This window comes from Oncorhynchus tshawytscha, unplaced genomic scaffold (assembly GCF_018296145.1).
Source record: "Oncorhynchus tshawytscha isolate Ot180627B unplaced genomic scaffold, Otsh_v2.0 Un_contig_8167_pilon_pilon, whole genome shotgun sequence".
In the NCBI taxonomy this organism is placed as follows: Eukaryota; Metazoa; Chordata; class Actinopteri; order Salmoniformes; family Salmonidae; genus Oncorhynchus; species Oncorhynchus tshawytscha.
In genome coordinates, this window is record NW_024609354.1 from 112,817 (window position 1) to 138,256 (window position 25,440).

At 46.7% G+C, this 25,440-nt stretch overlaps 1 protein-coding gene across 2 annotated transcripts; it reads right to left on the minus strand.

Annotated features, from left to right (window-relative positions):
- Positions 1–5,235: 5,235 nt before the first annotated feature.
- LOC121844647 (N-acetylglucosamine-6-sulfatase-like) lies at positions 5,236–24,298 on the minus strand. Of its 2 annotated transcripts, XM_042314975.1 has the most exons (12): positions 23,976–24,297; positions 22,895–22,954; positions 22,310–22,516; positions 17,551–17,616; positions 15,757–15,855; positions 15,320–15,487; positions 11,672–11,754; positions 10,921–11,039; positions 10,215–10,420; positions 8,670–8,891; positions 7,616–7,776; positions 5,236–7,444 (listed from the first exon to the last, which is right to left on the minus strand). In XM_042314975.1, exons 1-12 carry the CDS (start codon positions 24,135–24,137, stop codon positions 7,375–7,377), a joined length of 1,623 nt encoding a protein of 540 aa, XP_042170909.1. In that variant the 5' UTR covers positions 24,138–24,297; the 3' UTR covers positions 5,236–7,374. The 2 variants fall into 2 exon arrangements, with proteins under 2 accessions (XP_042170909.1, XP_042170910.1); XM_042314976.1 differs by lacking the exons at positions 5,236–7,444; positions 7,616–7,776 and adding an exon at positions 7,914–8,130 and having other exon boundaries at positions 23,976–24,298.
- Between the last annotated feature and the right edge of the window lie 1,142 nt (positions 24,299–25,440).

A 25,440-nucleotide genomic window follows, 5' to 3' on the forward strand; every position in this document is an offset into this window, starting at 1 on the left:
TCTAGAGCTCAATCTCTCTGTAAATGCCATGTCTGTAGGTCTCTGTGTTTCACTCTCGCTTTGTGTCTTAACCTCTCTTTTGTTTGAGCACCTCCATAGCACTTTGTCATCTCCTGTGAGTATGGTGTTTGTTTGATTGCTGGTGGGAAAAGGGGGAAACCAAGACAAGTCGCCCATGGGCATACACTACCCGTAGGTGAACTTTGTTAAATACACTAGTTAGAACTGGGCGGACCACCCACTGTATTTTTGGTTAGTTAGCTGTTGTTAAAGTAGGCTAGTCTAGCTTAGGGGTGTTTTTGTATATTTATTGTTTCTTTCCTTGGGTCCAGCTCCGCCCCTTTTCCTGCTCCCCCCCCATTACCGTGTGTTTATAAATAAACCTGGAGTTTGACGGTAGATTTCTGTTGTCGTGGTTATTTCGTTCACACTTTTACTTTGTCACAATAATAATTTGCATGAGTTATGTTACGGGTCTCATTACCATCCCCCTAGACTGTCGGGCCAAAAGGGATTCGTAACAGTCCCGCACATTGAATATAGTTGCGGAGAGTCCCTGTAATCCTAGATTCAGATCATTCAGGGGAGAAAAAACGTCACCCAGATAGGCCAGTCGTGTGAGAAACTCGTCATCATGCAAGCGGTCAGACAAGTGAAAATTATGGTCAGTTAAGAAAACTTTAAGCTCGTCTCTCAATTTAAAAAAACGTGTCAATACTTTGCCCCTTGATAACCAGCGCACTTCTGTATGTTGTAGAAGCGTTACATGGTCGCTGTCCATATCAGTGCATAATGCAGAAAATACATGAGAGTTCAGGGGCCTTTTGCTTTAACAAAGTTAAACATTTTCACTGAACTGTCCAAAACATCTTTCAAGCGGTCAAGAGCCTCTAGGGGGATGCTGCAGTGTACCCAAGAGCCTCTAGGGGGATGCTGCAGTGTACCCAAGAGCCTCTAGGTGGATGCTGCAGTGTACCCAAGAGCCTCTAGGGGGATGCTGCAGTGTACCCAAGAGCCTCTAGGGGGATGCTGCAGTGTACCCAAGAGCCTCTAGGGGGATGCTGCAGTGTACCCAAGAGCCTCTAGGGGGATGCTGCAGTGTACCCAAGAGCCTCTCGGTGGATGCTGCAGTGTACCCAAGAGCCTCTCTGTGGATGCTGCAGTTTACCCAAGAGCCTCTCGGTGGATGCTGCAGTGTACCCAAGAGCCTGTAGGTGGATGCTGCAGTGTACCCAAGAGCCTCTAGGTGGATGCTGCAGTGTACCCAAGAGCCTCTCGGTGGATGCTGCAGTGTACCCAAGAGCCTCTCGGTGGATGCTGCAGTGTACCCAAGAGCCTCTCGGTGGATGCTGCAGTGTACCCAAGAGCCTCTAGGTGGATGCTGCAGTGTACCCAAGAGCCTCTCGGTGGATGCTGCAGTGTACCCAAGAGCCTCTAGGTGGATGCTGCATTGTACCCAAGAGCCTCTCGGTGGATGCTGCAGTCTACCCAAGAGCCTCTAGGTGGATGCTGCAGTCTACCCAAGAGCCTCTAGGTGGATGCTGCAGTGTACCCAAGAGCCTCTAGGTGGATGCTGCAGTGTACCCAAGAGCCTCTAGGTGGATGCTGCAGTCTACCCAAGAGCCTCTCGGTGGATGCTGCAGTGTACCCAAGAGCCTCTCGGTGGATGCTGCAGTGTACCCAAGAGCCTCTCGGTGGATGCTGCAGTGTACCCAAGAGCCTCTAGGTGGATGCTGCAGTGTACCCAAGAGCCTCTCGGTGGATGCTGCAGTGTACCCAAGAGCCTCTAGGTGGATGCTGCAGTCTACCCAAGAGCCTCTCGGTGGATGCTGCAGTGTACCCAAGAGCCTCTCGGTGGATGCTGCAGTGTACCCAAGAGCCTCTCGGTGGATGCTGCAGTGTACCCAAGAGCCTCTAGGGGGATGCTGCAGTGTACCCAAGAGCCTCTCGGTGGATGCTGCAGTGGACCCAAGAGCCTCTAGGTGGATGCTGCAGTCTAGCCAAGAGCCTCTCGGTGGATGCTGTAGTGTACCCAAGTGGCGTCGGGAGCAACTGCTGGCATGCTCGTTACCACTCCACTATGTCTCCCTGTCATGGCTTTTACGCCATCAATACAGATACCAACACATCTTGACCACCAAAGGCCATTTGATGTCACAAAGCTGTCCAGTACTTTAAAAATATCCTCTCCTGTTGTCCTGGTTACCAGTGGTTTGCAGAAGAGAATGTCTTCCTTAATTGACCCCCTATAAACATAACAGACATATACCAGGAGCTGTGCCAGGACCTGTTGACTCATCCAGCTGTAACAGACATATACCAGGAGCTGTGCCAGGCCTGTTGACTCATCCAGCTGTAACAGACATATACCAGGAGCTGTTGACTCATCCAGCTGTAACAGACATATACCAGGAGCTGTGCCAGGACCTGTTGACTCATCCAGCTGTAACAGACATATACCAGGAGCTGTGCCAGGACCTGTTGACTCATCCAGCTGTAACAGACATATACCAGGAGCTGAGCCAGGACCTGTTGACTCATCCAGCTGTAACAGACATATGCCAGGACCTGTTGACTCATCCAGCTGTAACAGACATATACCAGGAGCTGTGCCAGGACCTGTTGACTCATCCAGTTGTAACAGACATATACCAGGAGCTGTGCCAGGACCTGTTGACTCATCCAGCTGTAACAGACATATACCAGGAGCTATGCCAGGACCTGTTGACTCATCCAGCTGTAACAGACATATACCAGGAGCTGTGCCAGGACCTGTTGACTCATCCAGATGTAACAGACATATACCAGGAGCTGTGCCAGGACCTGTTGACTCATCCAGCTGTGACAGACATATACCAGGAGCTGTGCCAGGACCTGTTGACTCATCCAGTTGTAACAGACATATACCAGGAGCTGTGCCAGGACCTGTTGACTCATCCAGCTGTAACAGACATATACCAGGAGCTGTGCCAGGACCTGTTGACTCATCCAGCTGTAACAGACATATACCAGGAGCTGTGCCAGGACCTGTTGACTCATCCAGTTGTAACAGACATATACCAGGAGCTGTGCCAGACCTGTTGACTCATCCAGTTGTAACAGACATATACCAGGAGCTGTGCCAGGACCTGTTGACTCATCCAGTTGTAACAGACATATACCAGGAGCTGTGCCAGACCTGTTGACTCATGCAGTTGTAACAGACATATACCAGGAGCTGTGCCAGACCTGTTGACTCATCCAGCTGTAACAGACATATACCAGGAGCTGTGCCAGACCTGTTGACTCATCCAGTTGTAACAGACATATACCAGGAGCTGTGCCAGACCTGTTGACTCATGCAGTTGTAACAGACATATACCAGGAGCTGTGCCAGGCCTGTTGACTCATCCAGCTGTAACAGACATATACCAGGAGCTGTGCCAGGACCTGTTGACTCATCCAGCTGTAACAGACATATGCCAGGACCTGTTGACTCATCCAGCTGTAACAGACATATACCAGGAGCTGTGCCAGGCCTCACCACGTCTGTTGACTCATCCAGCTGTAATGCATATAATTCACTGGCTTGTTTGCAGAGCAGTAATTGTTTCAAAACATCTCCTGCCATGTCACTGATGCGTCGGGAAACAGTGTTTGATGGAGCCATTGTCTGTATAGTTTTTGGGCCTTTTCCCCCAGCATTGTCCCAGCCAACAGGAAGAATGAAGTCCTCCACAATAGTATGGGGCTTGTCTGTCCTAGCCACTCCTCCACAATAGTATGGGGCTTGTCTGTCCTAGCCACTCCTCCACAATAGTATAGTGGTGTGGGGGCTGTGCTTTGGCAAAGTGGGTGGGGTTATATCCTTCCTGTTTGGCCCTGTCCGGGGGTGTCCTCGGATGGGGCCACAGTGTCTCCTGACCCCTCCTGTCTCAGCCTCCAGTATTTATGCTGCAGTAGTTTGTGTCGGGGGGCTAGGGTCAGTTTGTTATATCTGGAGTACTTCTCCTGTCCTATTCGGTGTCCTGTGTGAATCTAAGTGTGCGTTCTCTAATTCTCTCTCTCTCTCGGAGGACATGAGCTCTAGGACCATGACCCAGGACTACCTGACATGACTCCTTGCTGTCCCCATTCCACCTGACCGTGCTGCTGCTCCAGTTTCAACTGTTCTGCCTAATTATTATACGACCATGCTGGTCATTTATGAACATTTGAACATCTTGGTCATGTTCTGTTATAATCTCCACCCGGCACAGCCAGAAGAGGACTGGCCACCCCACATAGGTTAGATCTTCAATTTAAAATTCTGCATATTCTAGATGTCTTTCTGTTTCTAAACACGCTTATCCTCTCTAGGTTTCTTCCTAGGTTTTGGCCTTTCTAGTGAGTTTTTCCTAGCCACCGTGCTTCTACACCTGCATTGCTTGCTGTTTGGGGTTTTAGGCTGGGTTTCTGTACAGCACTTTGAGATATCAGCTGATGTACGAAGGGCTATATAAATAAATTTGATTTGAGTATGGGTCTTGCCTGTCCCAGCCACTCCTCCACAATAGTATGGGGCTTGCCTGTCCTAGCCACTCCTCCACAATAGTATGGGTCTTGCCTGTCCTAGCCACCTGGTAGCTCACCATATAAAACGCTTCTAGCTCCTTCTTATTAATGGTATCTGTTGCTTTTATACATGTCTTACTACTCAAAAGTCTTTATTCTCGCTCAAAAAACTCCTGTGGCTTATTTTTCAAATTGACATGTTTGGTTTAAGTGTTTTCGCAAGAGAGAAGGTTTCCTGTGAGAGAGTAACGGTTCACGCGATTGGATGAGTAACGGTTCACGCGATTGGATGAGTAACGGTTCACGCGATTGGATGTTAATTATTTGACTAGGATACCTGTATTTGTGTTGTTATTTCACTCAACACTAGATGGTAATTGTATTTTTGGCAGTGAAACGAGGCTAATCAGGCGAGAAAAAAAAATCATTGGAAAATAAACGGACCATTTGAAAATGTGAATCACATTTTTATTTGGCGTACCCCCGACAGCACCCCGTACCCCCGTTTGGGAACACCTAGACGAATCAACCTTGATCTGGCAGTGTTCCTGTTTGGAGGTAAGTTAGTGCTGTGCTGGAACAAACCCCTGCACCCCTTCTCTAGAAGCAGGGTTAGTGACCACTGGGGTAACATGTTGTACTATGACTGTGGTCAGATCTCTGTTTTCCAACAGTACATTTTAAACACCACGAACCAGGAAGTGATTTCAGAATACCGTTAGTTTATTGGACAAAACACCCAGAAATGGAACAACCGCATAACAAAAAACTAATATCGAAAAATAAAAATGTGCAAAACCATGGAAACGTTTTGACAGATTGGAAAGCGCATCAGAGGCTGGCCAATGGATACGGTTGAATTATATGATTGGCAGGTTCGCTGTGTGTGATTAGTCTGACTGTGTAGAGACAATCCAAACAGGTTAACGGAAATTAAAGTGGACATTTATTTCTGTAACGTAACTAAATGCACCCTGTAGATGGATATCCATAAGATCAGTTATAATCAACAAGAAACCCTCTGGAATTACAAACACAAAGTTGATGCTGGTTGATGTGCTGTCATGGCAACACATCAGAAGATGTTCAGTTAAAGGCCCTCCGTCTCCCTGACCCCTCCACGGTTTCTGTCCGTACCACTAGACTCCCCCTCCACTGTTTCTGTCCGTACCACTAGACTCCCCCTCCACTGTTTCTGTCCGTACCACTACAGACTCCCCTCCACTGTTTCTGTCCGTACCACTAGACTCCCCCTCCACTGTTTCTGTCCGTACCACTAGACTCCCCTCCACTGTTTCTGTCCGTACCACTAGACTCCCCCTCCACTGTTTCTGTCCGTACCACTAGACTCCCCTCCACTGTTTCTGTCCGTACCACTACAGACTCCCCCTCCACTGTTTCTGCCCGTACCACTACAGACTCCCCCTCCACTGTTTCTGCCCGTACCACTACAGACTCCCCCTCCACTGTTTCTGTCCGTACCACTAGACTCCCCCTCCACTGTTTCTGTCCGTACCACTAGACTCCCCCTCCACTGTTTCTGTCCGTACCACTAGACTCCCCCTCCACTGTTTCTGTCCGTACCACTAGGGACCCATGTTGGTTGTTTTGGCTCTGTACTCCAGCACTATGGATTGGAAATGATACAGTGATCTCCAACAGTATTGAGACAGGGACCCATTTAGGTTGTTTTGGCTCTGAGGGTATTTTCATCCATATTGGGTGAACCGTTTAGAAACTACAGCCCTTTTTGACCATAGTCCCCCTCCTTTAAGGTACCAAAAGTATTGGGACAAATTCACTGGTGTGTATTAAAGTGGTAAAACACATTGTCCCAGATTCTTAGAACACAATGACGACATCCAGCTGTGACTCTAGAAACGTGGATGCATTGGCTGTTTGTTTTGGTTGTAGATCAGATCATTTTGTGCCCAATACAAATAATGGTCATTTGGAGTCACTTTTACCTTTTTAAATAAGAATAGAACATGTTTCTGAACACTTCTACATTAAAAGTGGATTAATTCAGGATTATCCGTAACCATGGTAGCATCCACATTAATGTAGAAGCGTTCAGAAACATATTCTATTCTTATATACAATAGAAGTGACTCCAAAATGACCTGTTTCTGGTCCCACTGGGAGAAAGAGGAACAACCAGAATGGTTTCTAGTCCTACTGGGAGAAAGAGGAACAACTGAAATGGTTTCTAGTCCTACTGGGGGAAAGAGGAACAACAGGAATGGTTTCTAGTCCTACTGAGAGAAAGAGGAACAACCAGAATGGTTTCTAGTCCTCCTGGGAGAAAGAGGAACAACAGGTATGGTTTCTAGTCCTACTGGGGGAAAGAGGAACAACCAAAATGGTTTCTAGTCCTACTGGGGGAAAGAGGAACAACAGGAATGGTTTCTAGTCCTACTGGGAGAAAGAGGAACAACAGGAATGGTTTCTAGTCCTACTGGGAGAAAGAGGAACAACAGGAATGGTTTCTAGTCCTACTGAGAGAAAGAGGAACAACAGGTATGGTTTCTAGTCCTACTGTAGCAGGTCAAACCTTGTTAATATTATTTGAAAAACAGCTGATTTGAGGTAATTGATTTTCCTCGCATAATTAACAAACACAACATGTAAAATTAAAAATCAGTCAAACAGTGTCTTAAAATAACCAATCAATGGGTGATACTGTGTCCAAACACAGTGTAGACGGGGGTGTTGTGTACAGACTGTTAAAAGTGCTGTAGTGTGGAGTTTGCAGAAGGTCCCCCTCCAACCCCTACAGGGCTGAGGTCTCAGACACTAGGGAACAGCAGCACAGGCTCAGACAGCCCTCCTCTCCTCATTTCAGGCCCGTCTCAGCCTGTTGCGCCGGTGGCTCCTGTTACTGAACATCAGGTGAGGGTCAAACGTATATCTGCAGAGAGAAGAACAGAGGGGTGGTTAGAGCTGGGTGGTCTGGGGAGAGGAGAGGGGGGGGTAGAGCTGGGTGGTCTGGGGAGAGGAGAGGGGGGTAGAGCTGGGTGGTCTGGGGAGAGGAGAGGAGAGGGGGGTAGAGCTGGGTGGTTGGTCAGTGTACCGTGCATACCGTGTATCGTAGACCCCAGGGGTCCTACAGGACTGTCCAGAACAGGACTGGAGCATCATTAGTCTGTGGTTCATCTTCTCCAGGACTTCCTGGTCGATGGTCTTAGCCAGGTTAATGAGCTGGTAGGGGTCAACTGTAATGTTATATACCTCTACAAACACCTGGGGAACACAGAGAGAGTTAATTATTACTAATGACCTGGTAGGGGTCTACTGTAATGTTATACACCTGGGGAACACAGAGAGAGAGATATTACTAATGACCTGGTAGGGGTCTACTGTAATGTTTATACACCTGGGGAACACAGAGAGAGAGTTAGTTATTACTAATGACCTGGTAGGGGTCTACTGTAATGTTATATACCTCTACAAACACCTGGGGAACACAGAGAGTTAGTTATTACTAATGACCTGGTAGGGGTCTACTGTAATGTTATACACCTGGGGAACACAGAGTTAGTTATTACTAATGACCTGATAGGGGTCTACTGTAATGTTATATACCTCTACAAACACCTGGGGAACACAGAGAGTTAGTTATTACTAATGACCTGGTAGGGGTCTACTGTAATGTTTATACACCTGGGGAACACAGAGAGTTAGTTATTACTAATGACCTGGTAGGGGTCTACTGTAATGTTATACACCTGGGGAACACAGAGAGTTAATTATTACTAATGACCTGGTAGGGGTCTACTGTAATGTTATACATCTGGGGAACACAGAGAGAGTTAATTATTACTAATGACCTGGTAGGGGTCTACTGTAATGTTATACACCTGGGGAACACAGAGAGAGTTAGTTATTACTAATGACCTGGTAGGGGTCTACTGTAATGTTATACACCTGGGGAACACAGAGAGAGTTAGTTATTACTAATGACCTGGTAGGGGTCTACTGTAATGTTTATACACCTGGGGAACACAGAGAGAGATATTACTAATGACCTGGTAGGGGTCTACTGTAATGATATACACCTGGGGAACACAGAGAGATATTAGCTGGTGAGACATGTCTACACAGCCCTAGTGACTAAACAGTTCTCTCCCTTTTACCTCGTTGTCATCAAACTCGCAGTACTGGAGGTTGGCAGAAGGGGCGACAGTACGAACGCAGGCGTACGTGTTGTTGAAGGAGTCCTCACACACACAGTCAGGGAAACATACGGAGACCCCAGGACCCAGCAGGGGGCAGGCGGGATCAGACACATTAGACCCCTCCCCTTCATACTCCACCAGGAAGTCTGTTCTCCACATAGTGCTGTTCACAGATCCCTCCTGACACAGAGAATACACACACACCAGTTAAACACTGATCCCTCCTGACACAGAGAATACACACACCAGTTAAACACAGAGAATACACACACACCAGTTAAACACTGATCCCTCCTGACACAGAGAATACACACACACCAGTTAAACACTGATCCCTCCTGACACAGAGAATACACACACCAGTTAAACACTGATCCCTCCTGACACAATACACACACACACACCAGTTAAACACAGAGAATACACACACCAGTTAAACACAGAGAATACACACACCAGTTAAACACAGAGAATACACACACCAGTTAAACACAGAGAATACACACACCAGTTAAACACAGAGAATACACACACCAGTTAAACACAGAGAATACACACACCAGTTAAACACAGAGAATACACACACCAGTTAAACACAGAGAACACACACACCAGTTAAACACAGAGAACACACACACCAGTTAAACACAGAGAACACACACCAGTTAAACACAGAGAACACACACCAGTTAAACACAGAGAATACACACAACTGCCACCATGTCTAGGCTACGTTGCGCTAGGCTACGTTGACGTTGTACTAGGTGTTATATATAGTATAGTGGGTTCTCACCAGTACAGACAGGAAGGACATGACGTTGTACTAGGTGTTATATATAGTATAGTGGGTTCTGTATGGGTTCTCACCAGTACAGACAGGAAGTACATGACGTTGTACTAGGTGTTATATATAGTATAGTGGGTTCTCACCAGTACAGACAGGAAGGACATGACGTTGTACTAGGTGTTATATATAGTATAGTGGGTTCTCACCAGTACAGACAGGAAGGACATGACGTTGTACTAGGTGTTATATATAGTATAGTGAGTTCTCACCAGTACAGACAGGAAGGACATGACGTTGTACTAGGTGTTATATATAGTATAGTGGGTTCTCACCAGTACAGACAGGAAGGACATGACGTTGTACTAGGTGTTATATATAGTGAGTTCTCACCAGTACAGACAGGAAGGACATGACGTTGTACTAGGTGTTATATATAGTATAGTGGGTTCTCACCAGTACAGACAGGAAGGACATGACGTTGTACTAGGTGTTATATATAGTATAGTGGGTTCTGTATGGGTTCTCACCAGTACAGACAGGAAGTACATGACGTTGTACTAGGTGTTATATATAGTATAGTGGGTTCTCACCAGTACAGACAGGAAGTACATGACGTTGTACTAGGTGTTATATATAGTATAGTGGGTTCTCACCAGTACAGACAGGAAGGACATGCCGTTGTACTAGGTGTTATATATAGTATAGTGGGTTCTCACCAGCACAGACAGGAAGGACATGCCGTCCATGGCAGTCTTGCTGACGTTGTAACCGGCCATGTCCAGGATGGTAGGACCCAGGTCAACGTTCTGGACTGCCAGCCCGGTGGTCTGGTTAGGCTTGATGTTGGGCCCTCGGATCAGCAGAGGAACTCTTATATCAGACTCATACAGCTGCCTCTTATCCAAGGGGAGAGAGAACTGACCTGGGGGGTGGGGGAGGGAGGAGGGGGGTCAGCAGAGTGGTATCCAGGGGGAGAGAGAACTGACCTGGGTGGGTGGGAATCAGCAGAGTGGTATCTATCCTCTTAGGAGGGGTGGAGCTTTACTTTTCTGAAGGCAGTGTGTGTGTGTTGTGTACCTGTGTTGTGTACCTGTGTCAGGTGTGTTGTGTACCTGTGTCAGGTGTGTTGTGTACCTGTGTCAGGTGTGTTGTGTACCTGTGTCCGGTGTGTTGTGTACCTGTGTCCGGTGTGTTGTGTTTTTTTATATATATTTTTTTTATTTTACCTTTATTGAACCAGGCAAGTCAGTTAAGAACAAATTCTTATTTTCAATGACGGCCTAGGAAAAGTGGGTTAACTGCCTGTTCAGGGGGAGAACGACAGATTTGTACCTTGTCAGCTGGGGGGTTTGAACTTGCAACCTACTGGTTACGGTAGTCCAACGCTCCAACGCTCTAACCACTAGGCTACCTGCCGTGTACCTGTGTGGTATCCGTTGTCTGAGGTAAAGATGATGTAAGTGTTGTCCAGTTCCCCTCTGACCTCTAACCTCTTCACCACCTTCTCCACCAAGTCATCCACTGACAGCAGAGTACGCCACCTAGTGGGGGAGAGGGCAAACATTATAACCCATAAAGGATAGGGGGATACATTATAACCCATAAAGGATAGGGGGGATACATTATAACCCATAAAGGATAGGGGGATACATTATAACCCATAAAGGATAGGGGGATACATTATAACTCAAAGGATGGGGGGATACATTATAACTCATAAAGGATAGGGGGATACATTATAACTCATAAAGGATAGGGGGATACATTATAACTCATATAGGATAGGGGGGATACATTATAACTCATAAAGGATAGGGGGATACATTATAACTCATAAAGGATAGGGGGATACATTATAACTCATAAAGGATAGGGGGATACATTATAACTCATAAAGGATAGGGGGATACATTATAACTCATAAAGGATAGGGGGATACATTATAACTCATAAAGGATAGGGGGATACATTATAACTCATAAAGGATAGGGGGATACATTATAACTCATAAAGGATAGGGGGATACATTATAACTCAAAGGATAGGGGGATACATTATAACTCATAAAGGATAGGGGGATATATTATAACTCAAAGGATACATTATAACTCATAAAGGATAGGGGGTGTTGTGAGAGAAGATGGGAGGAGAGAGAAGAGGAAGTACTACTAACCGTTTCCTGTAGGCCTCGTCCAGCAACTCGATAGAGGAGTTGGTCATGGGAGTCTTGGCCTGTCTGATCAGCCAGTGCTTGTCCTGGAGAAGGTCATTATGGGACAGATAGAGCACTAATTAACTGGTAGGTCTCTGTGGTGTGTTGAGAGGTCATTATGGGACAGACAGAGCACTAATTAACTGGTAGGTCTCTGTGGTGTGTTGAGAGGTCAGACGTGGCCATCAGACAGTGGGAAAGGAGAGGGGATACCTAGTCTGAAAGCACTGAAATGTGTCTTCAGCATTTAACCCAACCCCTGAGGTGCGGGGGACTGCCTAAATCCACGTCAACGACATCAGCTCCCATAAAGCATTATTGTTAGGGGTAACTGCCTTGCTCAAGAGAAGAACGTCTCGGGGGTTCGAACCAGAAACCTTTCGGTTACTGACCCTAAAACAGTACAGAGGACGAAGAGACGTTCCCCCCCTAAAACGGTACAGAGGACGAACAGGCGTTCCCCCTAAAAACGGTACAGAGGACGAACAGGCGTTCCCCCTAAAACGGTACAGAGGACGAACAGGCGTTCCCCCTAAAACGGTACAGAGGACGAACAGGCGTTCCCCCTAAAACGGTACAGAGGACGAACAGGCGTTCCCCCTAAAACGGTACAGAGGACGAACAGGCGTTTCCCCCTAAAACGGTACAGAGGACGAACAGGCGTACAGAGGACGAACAGGCCCCCTAAAACGGTACAGAGGACGAACAGGCGTTCCCCCTAAAACGGTACAGAGGACGAACAGGCGTTCCCCCCCCCCTAAAACGGTACAGAGGACGAACAGGCGTTCCCCCTAAAACGGTACAGAGGACGAACAGGCGTTCCCCCTAAAACGGTACAGAGGACGAACAGGCGTTCCCCCTAAAACGGTACAGAGGACGAACAGGCGTTCCCCCTAAAACGGTACAGAGGACGAACAGGCGTTCCCCCTAAAACGGTACAGAGGACGAACAGGCGTTCCCCCTAAAACGGTACAGAGGACGAACAGGCGTTCCCCCTAAACCGGTACAGAGGACGAACAGGCGTTCCCCCTAAAACGGTACAGAGGGAACAGACCTTCCCCCCTAAACGGTACAGAGGGCGTTCCCCCTAAAAACGGTACAGAGGACGAACAGGCGTTCCCCCTAAAACGGTACAGAGGACGAACAGGCGTTCCCCCCTAAAACGGTACAGAGGACGAACAGGCGTTCCCCCTAAAACGGTACAGAGGACGAACAGACCTTCCCCCTAAAACGGTACAGAGGACGAACAGGCGTTCCCCCTAAAACGGTACAGAGGGAACAACAGGCGTTCCCCCTAAAACGGTACAGAGGACGAACAACAGGCGTCCCCCCTAAAACGGTACAGAGGACGTAACAGGCGTTCCCCCTAAAACGGTACAGAGGACGAACAGGCGTTCCCCCACTAAAACGGTACAGAGGACGAACAGGCGTTCCCCCACTAAAACGGTACAGAGGACGAACAGGCGTCCCCCCTAAAACGGTACAGAGGACGAACAGGCGTCCCCCCCCGAACAGGCGTCCCCCCTAAAACGGTACAGAGGACGAACAGGCGTTCCCCCTAAATGGTATGGTTGGTGTGGTTGGTGTGGTGTGGTATGGTTGTTGGTATGGTGTGGTTGTTGTGGTGTGGTTGGTATGGTGTGGTTGGTGGTGTGGTAGGGTTGTTGTGGTGTGGTATGGTTGTTGTGGTGTGGTTGGTATGGTTGTTGTGGTGTGGTTGGTATGGTTGTTGTGGTGTGGTATGGTATGGTTGGTGTGGTGTGGTATGGTATGGTTGGTGTGGTGTGGTTTGTTGTGGTGTGGTATGGTTATTGGTGTGGTTGGTGTGGTGTGGTATGGTGTGTGGGTGGTGTGGTATGGTCTGGTTGTTGTGGGTGGTGGTGTGGTGTGGTTGGTATGGTGTGGTTGGTATGGTGTGGTTGTTGTGGTGTGGTATGGTTGTGTGTGTGGTTGTGGTGGTTGGTATGGTTGTTGTGGTGTGGTATGGTATGGTTGTTGTGGTGTGGTATGGTATGGTTGTTGTGGTGTGGTATGGTATGGTTGGTGTGGTGTGGTTTGTTGTGGTGTGGTGTGGTTGGTATGGTTATTGGTGTGGTTGGTGTGGTGTGGTATGGTGTGTGGGTGGTGTGGTATGGTCTGGTTGGTGTGGTGTGGTTGGTGTGGTGTGGTTGGTGTGGTGTGGTTGGTGTGGTGTGGTTGGTGTGGTGTGGTTGTTGTTGTGGTGTGGTATGGTGTGGTGTGGTGTGGTGTGGTGTGGTATGGTTGGTGTGGTATGGTTGGTGTGGTATGGTTGGTGGTATGGTTGGTGTGGTATGGTTGTTGGTATGGTGTTGTGGTTGGTGTGGTTATTGGTGTGGTAGGTGTGGTATGGTGTGGTGTGGTGTTGGTGTGGTATGGTTGGTGTGGTATGGTTGTTGTGGTGTGGTTGTTATGGTTGTTGTGGTGTGGTATGGTTGTGGTTGTGTGGTGGTGTGGTTGGTGTGGTGTGGTATGGTTGTTGGTATGGTGTGGTTGTTGTGGTGTGGTGTGGTATGGTTGTTGTGGTGTGGTATGGTTGTTGTGGTGTGGTTGGTATGGTTGTTGTGGTGTGGTATGGTTGTTGTGGTGTGGTTGGTGTGGTGTGGTTGGTGTGGTGTGGTTGGTGTGGTGTGGTTGGTGTGGTGTGGTTGTTATGGTTGTTGTGGTGTGGTATGGTTGTTGTGGTGTGGTTGGTGTGGTGTGGTATGGTTGTTGGTATGGTGTGGTTGTTGTGGTGTGGTATGGTTGTTGTGGTGTGGTATGGTTGTTGTGGTGTGGTATGGTTGTTGTGGTGTGGTTGGTATGGTTGGTGTGGTATGGTTGGTGTGGTATGGTTGGTGTGGTGTGGTTTGTTGTGGTGTGGTGTGGTTGGTATGGTTATTGGTGTGGTAGGTGTGGTATGGTTGGTGTGGTATGGTGTGTGGGTGGTGTGGTATGGTCTGGTTGTTGTGGTGTGGTTGGTATGGTTGTTGTGGTGTGGTATGGGTGGTGTGGTGTGGTATGGTGTGGTTGGTGTGGTGTGGTTGGTGTGGTGTGGTTGTTGTTGGTGTGGTATGGTATGGTTGGTGTGGTTGTTGGTATGGTGTGGTTGTTGTGGTGTGGTTGGTGTGGTTATTGGTGTGGTATGGTGTGGTGTTGGTGTGGTATGGTTGGTGTGGTATGGTTGTTGTGGTGTGGTATGGTTGTTGTGGTGTGGTATGGTTGTTGTGGTGTGGTTGGTATGGTGTGGTTGGTGTGGTTATTGGTGTGGTATGGTTGTTGTGGTGTGGTTGGTATGGTTGTTGTGGTATGGTTGTTGTGGTGTGGTGTGGTATGGTTGTTGTGGTATGGTATGGTTGGTGTGGTGTGGTGTGGTATGGTTGGTGTGGTGTGGTGTGGTTGTTGTGGTATGGTTGTTGTGGTGTGGTTGTTGTGGTGTGGTTGTTGTGGTGTGGTGTGGTATGTTGGTGTGGTGTGGTTGGTGTGGCTTGTTGTGGTGTGGTATGGATGGTGTGGTATGGTATGGTTGGTGTGGTGTGGTGTGGTATGGTATGGTTGGTGTGGTGTGGTATGGTGTGGTATGGTGTGGTTGTTTCCATGTTTGGAGCCTACCTTCCCATGGACGTTGAAGTTGGGGTCTCGAGGGGCCTTGAGGTCCTGGAAACGGTCCTGGTACTGTGGGGCGGGGGTCCAGGGGGCGTGGGGGGCGGGGGTCGAAACCATCATGAAGAACGGACGGTAGTTAGACTTATACTGGAGGAAGTCTAGAGACATGTTGGTCTGGAGAGGACAGAGACAGAGGTAGTTAGACTGGAGGAAGTCTGGAGAGGACAGAGACAGAGGTAGTTAGACTGGAGGAAGTCTAGAGACATGTTGGTCTGGAGAGGACAGAGACAGAGGTAGTTAGACTGGTGGAAGTCTAGAGAGGACAGAGACAGAGGTAGTGTTAATCCCAGACTGACGCTGTAGTGATCAGACCAGGAGTTAGTGGACAGAGATAGAGGTGGTTAGGTGTGTCCTTCAGTAGGACTACTAGCAGATCTTCTTACCAGTACATCTGTCAGGTAGTCTTCACTGTAGTTCCCTCCATGCTTCTTAGGCTTCCCATTCACAGACAGTGTGTAGTTGTAGTACCGAGAGTTCCTCTCCTGAATAGAACACAGACAGTGTAGTACCTAGAGTTCCTCTCCTGAATAGAACACAGTGTAGTACCTAGAGTTCCTCTCCTGAATAGAACACAGACAGTGTAGTACCTAGAGTTCCTCTCCTGAATAGAACACAGACAGTGTGTCGTTGTAGTACCTAGAGTTCCTCTCCTGAATAGAACACAGACAGTGTAGTACCTAGAGTTCCTCTCCTGAATAGAACACAGACAGTGTAGTACCTAGAGTTCCTCTCCTGAATAGAACACAGACAGTGTAGTGCCTAGAGTTCCTCTCCTGAATAGAACACAGACAGTGTAGTGCCTAGAGTTCTTCTCCTGAATAGAACACAGTGTAGTGCCTAGAGTTCTTCTCCTGAATAGAACACAGGCAGTGTAGTACCTAGAGTTCCTCTCCTGAATAGAACAGACAGTGTAGTACCTAGAGTTCCTCTCCTGAATAGAACAGACAGTGTAGTACCTATAGTTCCTCTCCTGAATAGAACAGACAGTGTAGTACCTAGAGTTCCTCTCCTGAATAGAACAGACAGTGTAGTACCTAGAGTTCCTCTCCTGAATAGAACACAGACAGTGTAGTACCGAGAGTTCCTCTCCTGAATAGAACACAGACAGTGTAGTACCTAGAGTTCCTCTCCTGAATAGAACACAGGCAGTGTAGTGCCTAGAGTTCCTCTCCTGAATAGAACACAGTGTAGTGCCTAGAGTTCTTCTCCTGAATAGAACAGACAGTGTAGTGCCTAGAGTTCCTCTCCTGAATAGAACACAGGCAGTGTAGTACCTAGAGTTCCTCTCCTGAATAGAACAGACAGTGTAGTGCCTAGAGTTCCTCTCCTGAATAGAACACAGTGTAGTACCTAGAGTTCCTCTCCTGAATAGAACAGACAGTGTAGTACCTAGAGTTCCTCTCCTGAATAGAACACAGTGTAGTGCCTAGAGTTCCTCTCCTGAATAGAACACAGTGTAGTACCTAGAGTTCCTCTCCTGAATAGAACACAGTGTAGTGCCTAGAGTTCTTCTCCTGAATAGAACACAGGCAGTGTAGTGCCTAGAGTTCCTCTCCTGAATAGAACACAGACAGTGTAGTACCTAGAGTTCCTCTCCTGAATAGAACACAGACAGTGTAGTACCTAGAGTTCCTCTCCTGAATAGAACAGACAGTGTAGTACCTAGAGTTCCTCTCCTGAATAGAACACAGACAGTGTATCTATGTCACTACAGTATTTTAATATTAAATGAATAAGTGAAGGAGATAAAGTTGACCGTCGTTTCTAGATTCAGTAGACCACAGAGGAGATAGTAGTCTGTCGTGTTTCTAGATACAGTAGACCACAGAGGAGATAGTTGTCTGTCGTGTTTCTGCCGGAACACTCGACTTTCTCCTGATCCTGACTTTAGTGACCTCTAACCTCAGTTACCCTTGCAGATATAGTAAACAAGGTATGTCAACAATCTTTGATTGATGTGATTTTCCTTCCCAGAGGAAAAACTAGGCCAGAGCAAGCAGCAGACGCAGCACCGTTGATTAATGATTGAGTCAGGAATACTGGCAGAAATACGTCTCTGGGGGTCAAAGTGAACCATTAGATTAGACTCACTAGACTGCTGAGGTGACATGTTGTTCTCACCAGAGTCTAGACTGATGTTGTGACGTTAGTAATATAGTGTATAAATGTAGTCTCACCAGTCCGACCCAGTAGTCCCATCCCAGAGGAACGTGCTCCACTCCTCCTGCATCTGGGTTCCCATACTGAAACAGAGACAGTTTCCATCCTAAACCACATGTGTAGCCAGTTTCCATACTGAGACAGAGCCAGTTTCCATCCTAAACCACATGTGTAGCCAGTTTCCATACTGAGACAGAGCCAGTTTCCATCCTAAACCACATGTATAGCCAGTTTCCATACTGAGACAGAGCCAGTTTCCATCCTAAACCACATGTGTAGCCAGTTTCCATCCTAAACCACATGTATAGCCAGTTTCCATCCTAAACCACATGTGTAGCCAGTTTCCATCCTAAACCACATGTATAGCCAGTTTCCATCCTAAACCACATGTATAGCCAGTTTCCATCCTAAACCACATGTGTAGCCAGTTTCCATCCTAAACCACATGTGTAGCCAGTTTCCATACTGAGACAGAGCCAGTTTCCATACTGAGACAGAGCCAGTTTCCATACTGAGACAGAGCCAGTTTCCATACTGAGACAGAGCCAGTTTCCATACTGAGACAGAGCCAGTTTCCATACTGAGACAGAGCCAGTTTCCATACTGAGACAGAGCCAGTTTCCATACTGAGACAGAGCCAGTTCCAGACTGAGACAGAGCCAGTTTCCATACTAAACCACATGTATAGCCAGATTCCATACTGAGACAGAGCCAGTTTCCATACTAAACCACATGTATAGCCAGTTTCCATCCTAAACCACATGTATAGCCAGATTCCATACTGAGACAGAGCCAGTTTCCATACTAAACCACATGTGTAGCCAGTTTCCATCCTAAACCACATGTATAGCCAGTTTCCATCCTAAAACACATGTGTAGCCAGTTTCCATACTAAACCACATGTATAGCCAGTTTCCATCCTAAACCACATGTATAGCCAGTTTCCATACTGAGACAGAGCCAGTTTCCATCCTAAACCACATGTATAGCCAGTTTCCATCCTAAACCACATGTATAGCCAGATTCCATACTGAGACAGAGCCAGTTTCCATCCTAAACCACATGTGTAGCCAGTTTCCATCCTAAACCACATGTGTAGCCAGTTTCCATCCTAAACCACATGTATAGCCAGTTTCCATCCTAAACCACATGTATAGCCAGTTTCCATCCTAAACCACATGTATAGCCAGTTTCCATCCTAAACCACATGTATAGCCAGTTTCCATCCTAAACCACATGTATAGCCAGTTTCCATCCTAAACCACATGTATAGCCAGTTTCCATCCTAAACCACATGTATAGCCAGTTTCCATACTGAGACAGAGCCAGTTTCCATCCTAAACCACATGTGTAGCCAGTTTCCATCCTAAACCACATGTGTAGCCAGTTTCCATCCTAAACCACATGTATAGCCAGTTTCCATCCTAAACCACATGTATAGCCAGTTTCCATCCTAAACCACATGTATAGCCAGTTTCCATCCTAAACCACATGTATAGCCAGTTTCCATCCTAAACCACATGTATAGCCAGTTTCCATACTGAGACAGAGCCAGTTTCCATCCTAAACCACATGTATAGCCAGTTTCCATACTAAACCACATGTGTAGCCAGTTTCCATACTAAACCACATGTATAGCCGATTCCATACTAAACCACATGTGTAGCCAGTTTCCATACTGAAAGAGTCAGAGAGACAGAACAAGAGTCAGTTCAGAGATTCAGAGCCAGACAGGGTGACTTCCTCTACATAGATGCATAGTGTGTGACTCAGTGGTTAGGGTTAGGAACAGACTCAGTGGTAAGGGTTAGGGTTAGAGGGTAAGGGTTAGGGTTAGGGTTTAGGGGTTAGGGTAAGGGTTAGGAACAGACAGAGTTAGGGTTGGGGTTAGGGTTGACTCAGTGGTAAGGGTTGGGGTTAGGGTTAGTGTGTGACTCAGTGGTAAGGGTTAGGGTTAGTTCACATAGTGTGTGACAAAGAGTTAGGTGACTAGGAACAGACAGAGAGTTAGGTGACTAGGAACAGACAGAGAGTTAGGTGACTAGGAACAGACAGAGAGTTAGGTGACTAGGAACAGACAGAGAGTTAGGTGACTAGGAACAGACAGAGAGTTAGGTGACATAGGAACAGACAGAGAGTTAGGTGACATAGGAACAGACAGAGAGTTAGGTGACATAGGAACAGACAGAGAGTTAGGTGACATAGGAACAGACAGAGAGTTAGGTGACTAGGAACAGACAGAGAGTTAGGTGACTAGGAACAGACAGAGAGTTAGGTGACATGGAACAGACAGAGAGTTAGGTGACATAGGAACAGACAGAGAGTTAGGTGACATAGGAACAGACAGAGAGTTAGGTGACATAGGAACAGACAGAGAGTTAGGTGACATAGGAACAGACAGAGAGTTAGGTGACATAGGAACAGACAGAGAGTTAGGTGACATAGGAACAGACAGAGAGTTAGGTGACATAGGAACAGACAGAGAGTTAGGTGACTAGGAACAGACAGAGAGTTAGGTGACTAGGAACAGACAGAGAGTTAGGTGACTAGGAACAGACAGAGAGTTAGGTGACTAGGAACAGACAGAGAGTTAGGTGACTAGGAACAGACAGAGAGTTAGGTGACTAGGAACAGACAGAGAGTTAGGTGACTAGGAACAGACAGAGAGTTAGGTGACTAGGAACAGACAGAGAGTTAGGTGACTAGGAACAGACAGAGAGTTAGGTGACTAGGAACAGACAGAGAGTTAGGTGACTAGGAACAGACAGAGAGTTAGGTGACTAGGAACAGACAGAGAGTTAGGTGACTAGGAACAGACAGAGAGTTAGGTGACTAGGAACAGACAGAGAGTTAGGTGACTAGGAACAGACAGAGAGTTAGGTGACTAGGAACAGACAGAGAGTAAGGGATATAGGAACAGACAGAGAGTAAGGGATATAGGAACAGACAGAGTGTAAGGGATATAGGAACAGACAGAGTGTAAGGGATATAGGAACAGACAGAGAGTAAGGGATATAGGAACAGACAGAGAGTAAGGGATATAGGAACAGACAGAGAGTAAGGGATATAGGAACAGACAGAGAGTAAGGGATATAGGAACAGACAGAGAGTAAGGGATATAGGAACAGACAGAGAGTAAGACAGACAGAGAGTTAGGTGACTAGGAACAGACAGAGAGTTAGGTGACTAGGAACAGACAGAGAGTTAGGTGACTAGGAACAGACAGAGAGTTAGGTGACTAGGAACAGACAGAGAGTTAGGTGACTAGGAACAGACAGAGAGTAGGGATATAGGAACAGACAGAGAGTAAGGGATATAGGAACAGACAGAGAGTAAGGGATATAGGAACAGACAGAGAGTAAGGGATATAGGAACAGACAGAGAGTAAGGGATATAGGAACAGACAGAGAGTAAGGGATATAGGAACAGACAGAGAGTAAGGGATATAGGAACAGACAGAGAGTAAGGGATATAGGAACAGACAGAGAGTAAGGGATATAGGAACAGACAGAGAGTAAGGGATATAGGAACAGACAGAGAGTAAGGGATATAGGAACAGACAGAGAGTAAGGGATATAGGAACAGACAGAGAGTAAGGGATATAGGAACAGACAGAGAGTAAGGGATATAGGAACAGACAGAGAGTAAGGGATATAGGAACAGACAGAGAGTAAGGGATATAGGAACAGACAGAGAGTTAGGGATATAGGAACAGACAGAGAGTTAGGGATATAGGAACAGACAGAGAGTTAGGGATATAGGAACAGACAGAGAGTTAGGGATATAGGAACAGACAGAGAGTTAGGGATATAGGAACAGACAGAGAGTTAGGGATATAGGAACAGACAGAGAGTTAGGGATATAGGAACAGACAGAGAGTTAGGGACATAGGAACAGACAGGGAGTTAGGGACATAGGAACAGACAGGGAGTTAGGGACATAGGAACAGACAGAGAGTTAGGGATATAGGAACAGACAGGGAGTTAGGTGACATAGGAACAGACAGGGAGTTAGGTGACATAGGAACAGACAGGGAGTTAGGTGACATAGGAACAGACAGGGAGTTAGGTGACATAGGAACAGACAGGGAGTTAGGTGACATAGGAACAGACAGGGAGTTAGGTGACATAGGAACAGACAGGGAGTTAGGTGACATAGGAACAGACAGAGTTAGGGATATAGGAACAGACAGAGAGTTAGGTGACTAGGAACATATCAGCATCCTTCTACTGTAACCTACATGTTGATGATGCTGTCTAGTGTAACATACATACATCACAGGACATGATGATGCTGTCTAGTGTAACCTACATACATGACAGGAGATGTGAAGATGCTGTGTGTGGTATGGTTGTGGCATACTGTCATATTGCTTAAGACTTGTCCAAAGTAAATGCTGTTTTTGAATTGAATAACCTGGTTGAGGTGCTTCCCAGTGTAGAAGGTCTGGTAACCAGCGTAGAGTTAGGTGGTAGTTAGGTGGTAGAGTTAGGTGGTAGAGTTAGGTGGTAGAGTTAGGTGGTAGAGTTAGGTGGTAGAGTTAGGTGGTAGAGTTAGGGTGAGTTAGGTGGTAGAGTTAGGTGGTAGAGTTAGGTGGTAGAGTTAGGTGGTAGAGTTAGGTGGTAGAGTTAGGTGGTAGAGTTAGGTGGTAGAGTTGGTGAGGTATATTTACCTGGTTGAGGTACTTCCCAGTGAAGAAGGTCTGGTAACCAGCGTAGGGTTAGTGGTAGAGTTAGGTGGTAGAGTTAGGTGGTAGAGATGGTGAGGTATATTTACCTGGTTCAGGTACTTCCCAGCGAAGAAGGTCTGGTAACCAGCGTAGGCCTGCAGTAGAGCAGGGAAGGTCTTGGGCTCCTGGGTCTTCTGCCAGGCCGTGCTGCTGCAGTTCCCCTCCAGAGTGTTGTTGATCACATGGTGGTTATGAGGATACTTTCCTGTTAGGATGCTGGCTCTGCTGGGACAGCACAGTGGGCTGGCTACAAACTGGGGTAAACACAACACATACTCCCATCAGCATGTCTCCTGGTGCAGTGCAACTACACTCATTCATCTCCCGTCCTGCCCCTGAAACCCTCATCATGCATTCATCTCCTTCCAGAAGGAACCTGCAGGTAAGCATTTGGTTGGACGATGAACAGGATACTCACAGCGTTGGAGACCAACCCTAACCCCCAACATTATACTCACAGTGTTGGAGACCAACCCTAACCCCTAACAGGATACTCACAGCGTTGGAGACCAACCCTAACCCCTAACCCTGAACAGGATACTCACAGCGTTGGAGACCAACCCTAACCCCTAACTCTGAACAGGATACTCACAGCGTTGGAGACCAACCCTAACCCCTAACAGGATACTCACAGCGTTGGTAAAGGTGATCCCTGCTTCACCAATCAGCTTCTTGGTCTTGTTCAGTGGGGTCTGAAGAAACACAATGCAGTTTTAGAATGTCCCATCCTGAAACCTCAGCTCACAGACACACCTGTTCCGGTAACTTATGTCACACTGATCTGTCATCAACATCTGGCGGCTCTAAACTTTACAATAATAACATCTGAAAAGCGTACCTGGATTACAGCATCAAACAGTATCATAAGATTCTCCTGGCCAGACTTCTAGTATACCTACTGAGCATACTGAACTAGTTCAGACTGGCTGCCAAAGACCTGGACTGTGAGAGCAGGGCCCTGCTAAACAATAAGGTGAGAATAGAACCTACTGAAAACATGTCTGCCTTGGGATTTAGGCTAGTTTAGAGAGGAGGAACTGATCACAGGTTTATGAAGGGCCCAGTCCATCAGCTTTAGCTATTGCTGTAGTCATGTGTATCAAGACTCTCAGAAGTAGGATTGCTGATCAGGTCCATGTAATATTATCTATTATGGAAGAACACATAAACTGATCAGGGATCAGGTTTCCCCCTGTCCATGTAATATTATCCATTATGGAAGAACATCTAAACTGATCCTAGATCAGCAGGACTCCTGACATTTGACACACCCAGTCATGATATGATTGTTCTGTAGGCTGGTGAGATCGGGGACATGATTAGGCTAGGCAGGCTTGAGGGGGTAGATAACCTAGCAGGTCATGATCAACTTTAGCAAAACAACAACACACCCTCAACATAGCTGGGCTATTTGTGATGGCTATCTATTTATCTAACTCCGCAGCCTAACCGTTAACTAAAGGTAAACACTGCGCGCATCAGCCCATAGCAGTTCCAACCTAACGTTAGTTCTTCAAACACACCACCAATATATTAAACTAGTGTAAACTGATTTACCATGCCCCCAATATATTAAACTAGTGTAAACTGATTTACCATGCCCCCAATATATTAAACTAGTGTAAACTGATTTACCATGCCCCCAATATATTAAACTAATGTAAACTGATTTACCATGCCCCCAATATATTAAACTAATGTAAACTGATTTACCATGCCCCCAATAACGACGTCCAGGTCATCGGTGAGGATCAAAACAACGTTGGGTCTGTGATACCACTTGGCAACGACACAGCAGCGGTTATTCAACAGCAAGGTGACGCAGATTAAGAGACAATTCAATAACGTTGGCAGATTTAACCGAATCGAGGTCATGTTTCACTGTGAAATTAAAGACGGTGTCTTCTCGCTGCGACTCCTAAATTGATAAAAGCGTGAAACGTAGTTAGGAAAATGCTCCTGTGAGGGGGTTAGAATGACTCCGTTTGTAAAGTACGCACGAATAAGTAAGCGCTTTCGGGTCACGGATTTGTATACACCTTCAGAATAAGAGTCAAATCAAGCTTTATTTATACAGCACATTTCAGACAGAATACAACGCAGTGGAGTACCATAGTATGAGTCATATTACCCATAAAACCTAGTGGTCAAACAAGGAAATAGTTCCAGTCATTTTTCCATCATTCATTTTTCCCATAAGAGATTTTAGAAACACTTAAAATAATGTCTGTTTTGATAACAGTGTAAATCTCCAGGACAACAGTGTCTCCAGGACAACAGTGTAAATCTCCAGGACAAGGTGACTTGCGGATGTCGCAGGGTTAAATGCAAAACACTTTTCGGTTGAGTGCATTCAGTTGTTCAACTGGCTAGGTATCCTCTTCCCCTTTTCCCTTCTAATTAGCTAGATCATCATATTGATGGTTAGAAAAGCCTTTTACACATTTAAATCAACATTTCCAACAGCATGCTTTGCCAAAAACTGCTGGGGTTTCAAACAACAATTAACTATGTAAACTATTACAGCCCAGGCTTCAATCATATCTGTCGAAATCAGGGTTGAATATTTCCCCGGTATTTTACAAATGTTCCATCCTGAGAATAAATCACTTTTCTCGCTGGTTAACCCAGTCTTTCCCGCCAGAACCGAACACTCAGACATCATTACAGAGAGCCAGAGGCAGTAGGGATGACCAGGGATGTTCTCTGTTTAGCGAGTCCTCCAGATCAGAGGCAGTAGGGATGACCAGGGATGTTCTCTGTTTAGCGAGTCCTCCAGATCAGAGGCAGTAGGGATGACCAGGGATGTTCTCTGTTTAGTGAGTCCTCCAGATCAGAGGCAGTAGGGATGACCAGGGATGTTCTCTGTTTAGTGAGTCCTCCAGATCAGAGGCAGTAGGGATGACCAGGGATGTTCTCTGTTTAGTGAGTCCTCCAGATCAGAGGCAGTAGGGATGACCAGGGATGTTCTCTGTTTAGTGAGTCCTCCAGATCAGAGGCAGTAGGGATGACCAGGGATGTTCTCTGTTTAGCGAGTCCTCCAGATCAGAGGCAGTAGGGATGACCAGGGATGTTCTCTGTTTAGTGAGCCCTCCAGATCAGAGGCAGTAGGGATGACCAGGAAGGTTCTCTGTTTAGTGAGTCCTCCAGATCAGAGGCAGTAGGGATGACCAGGGAT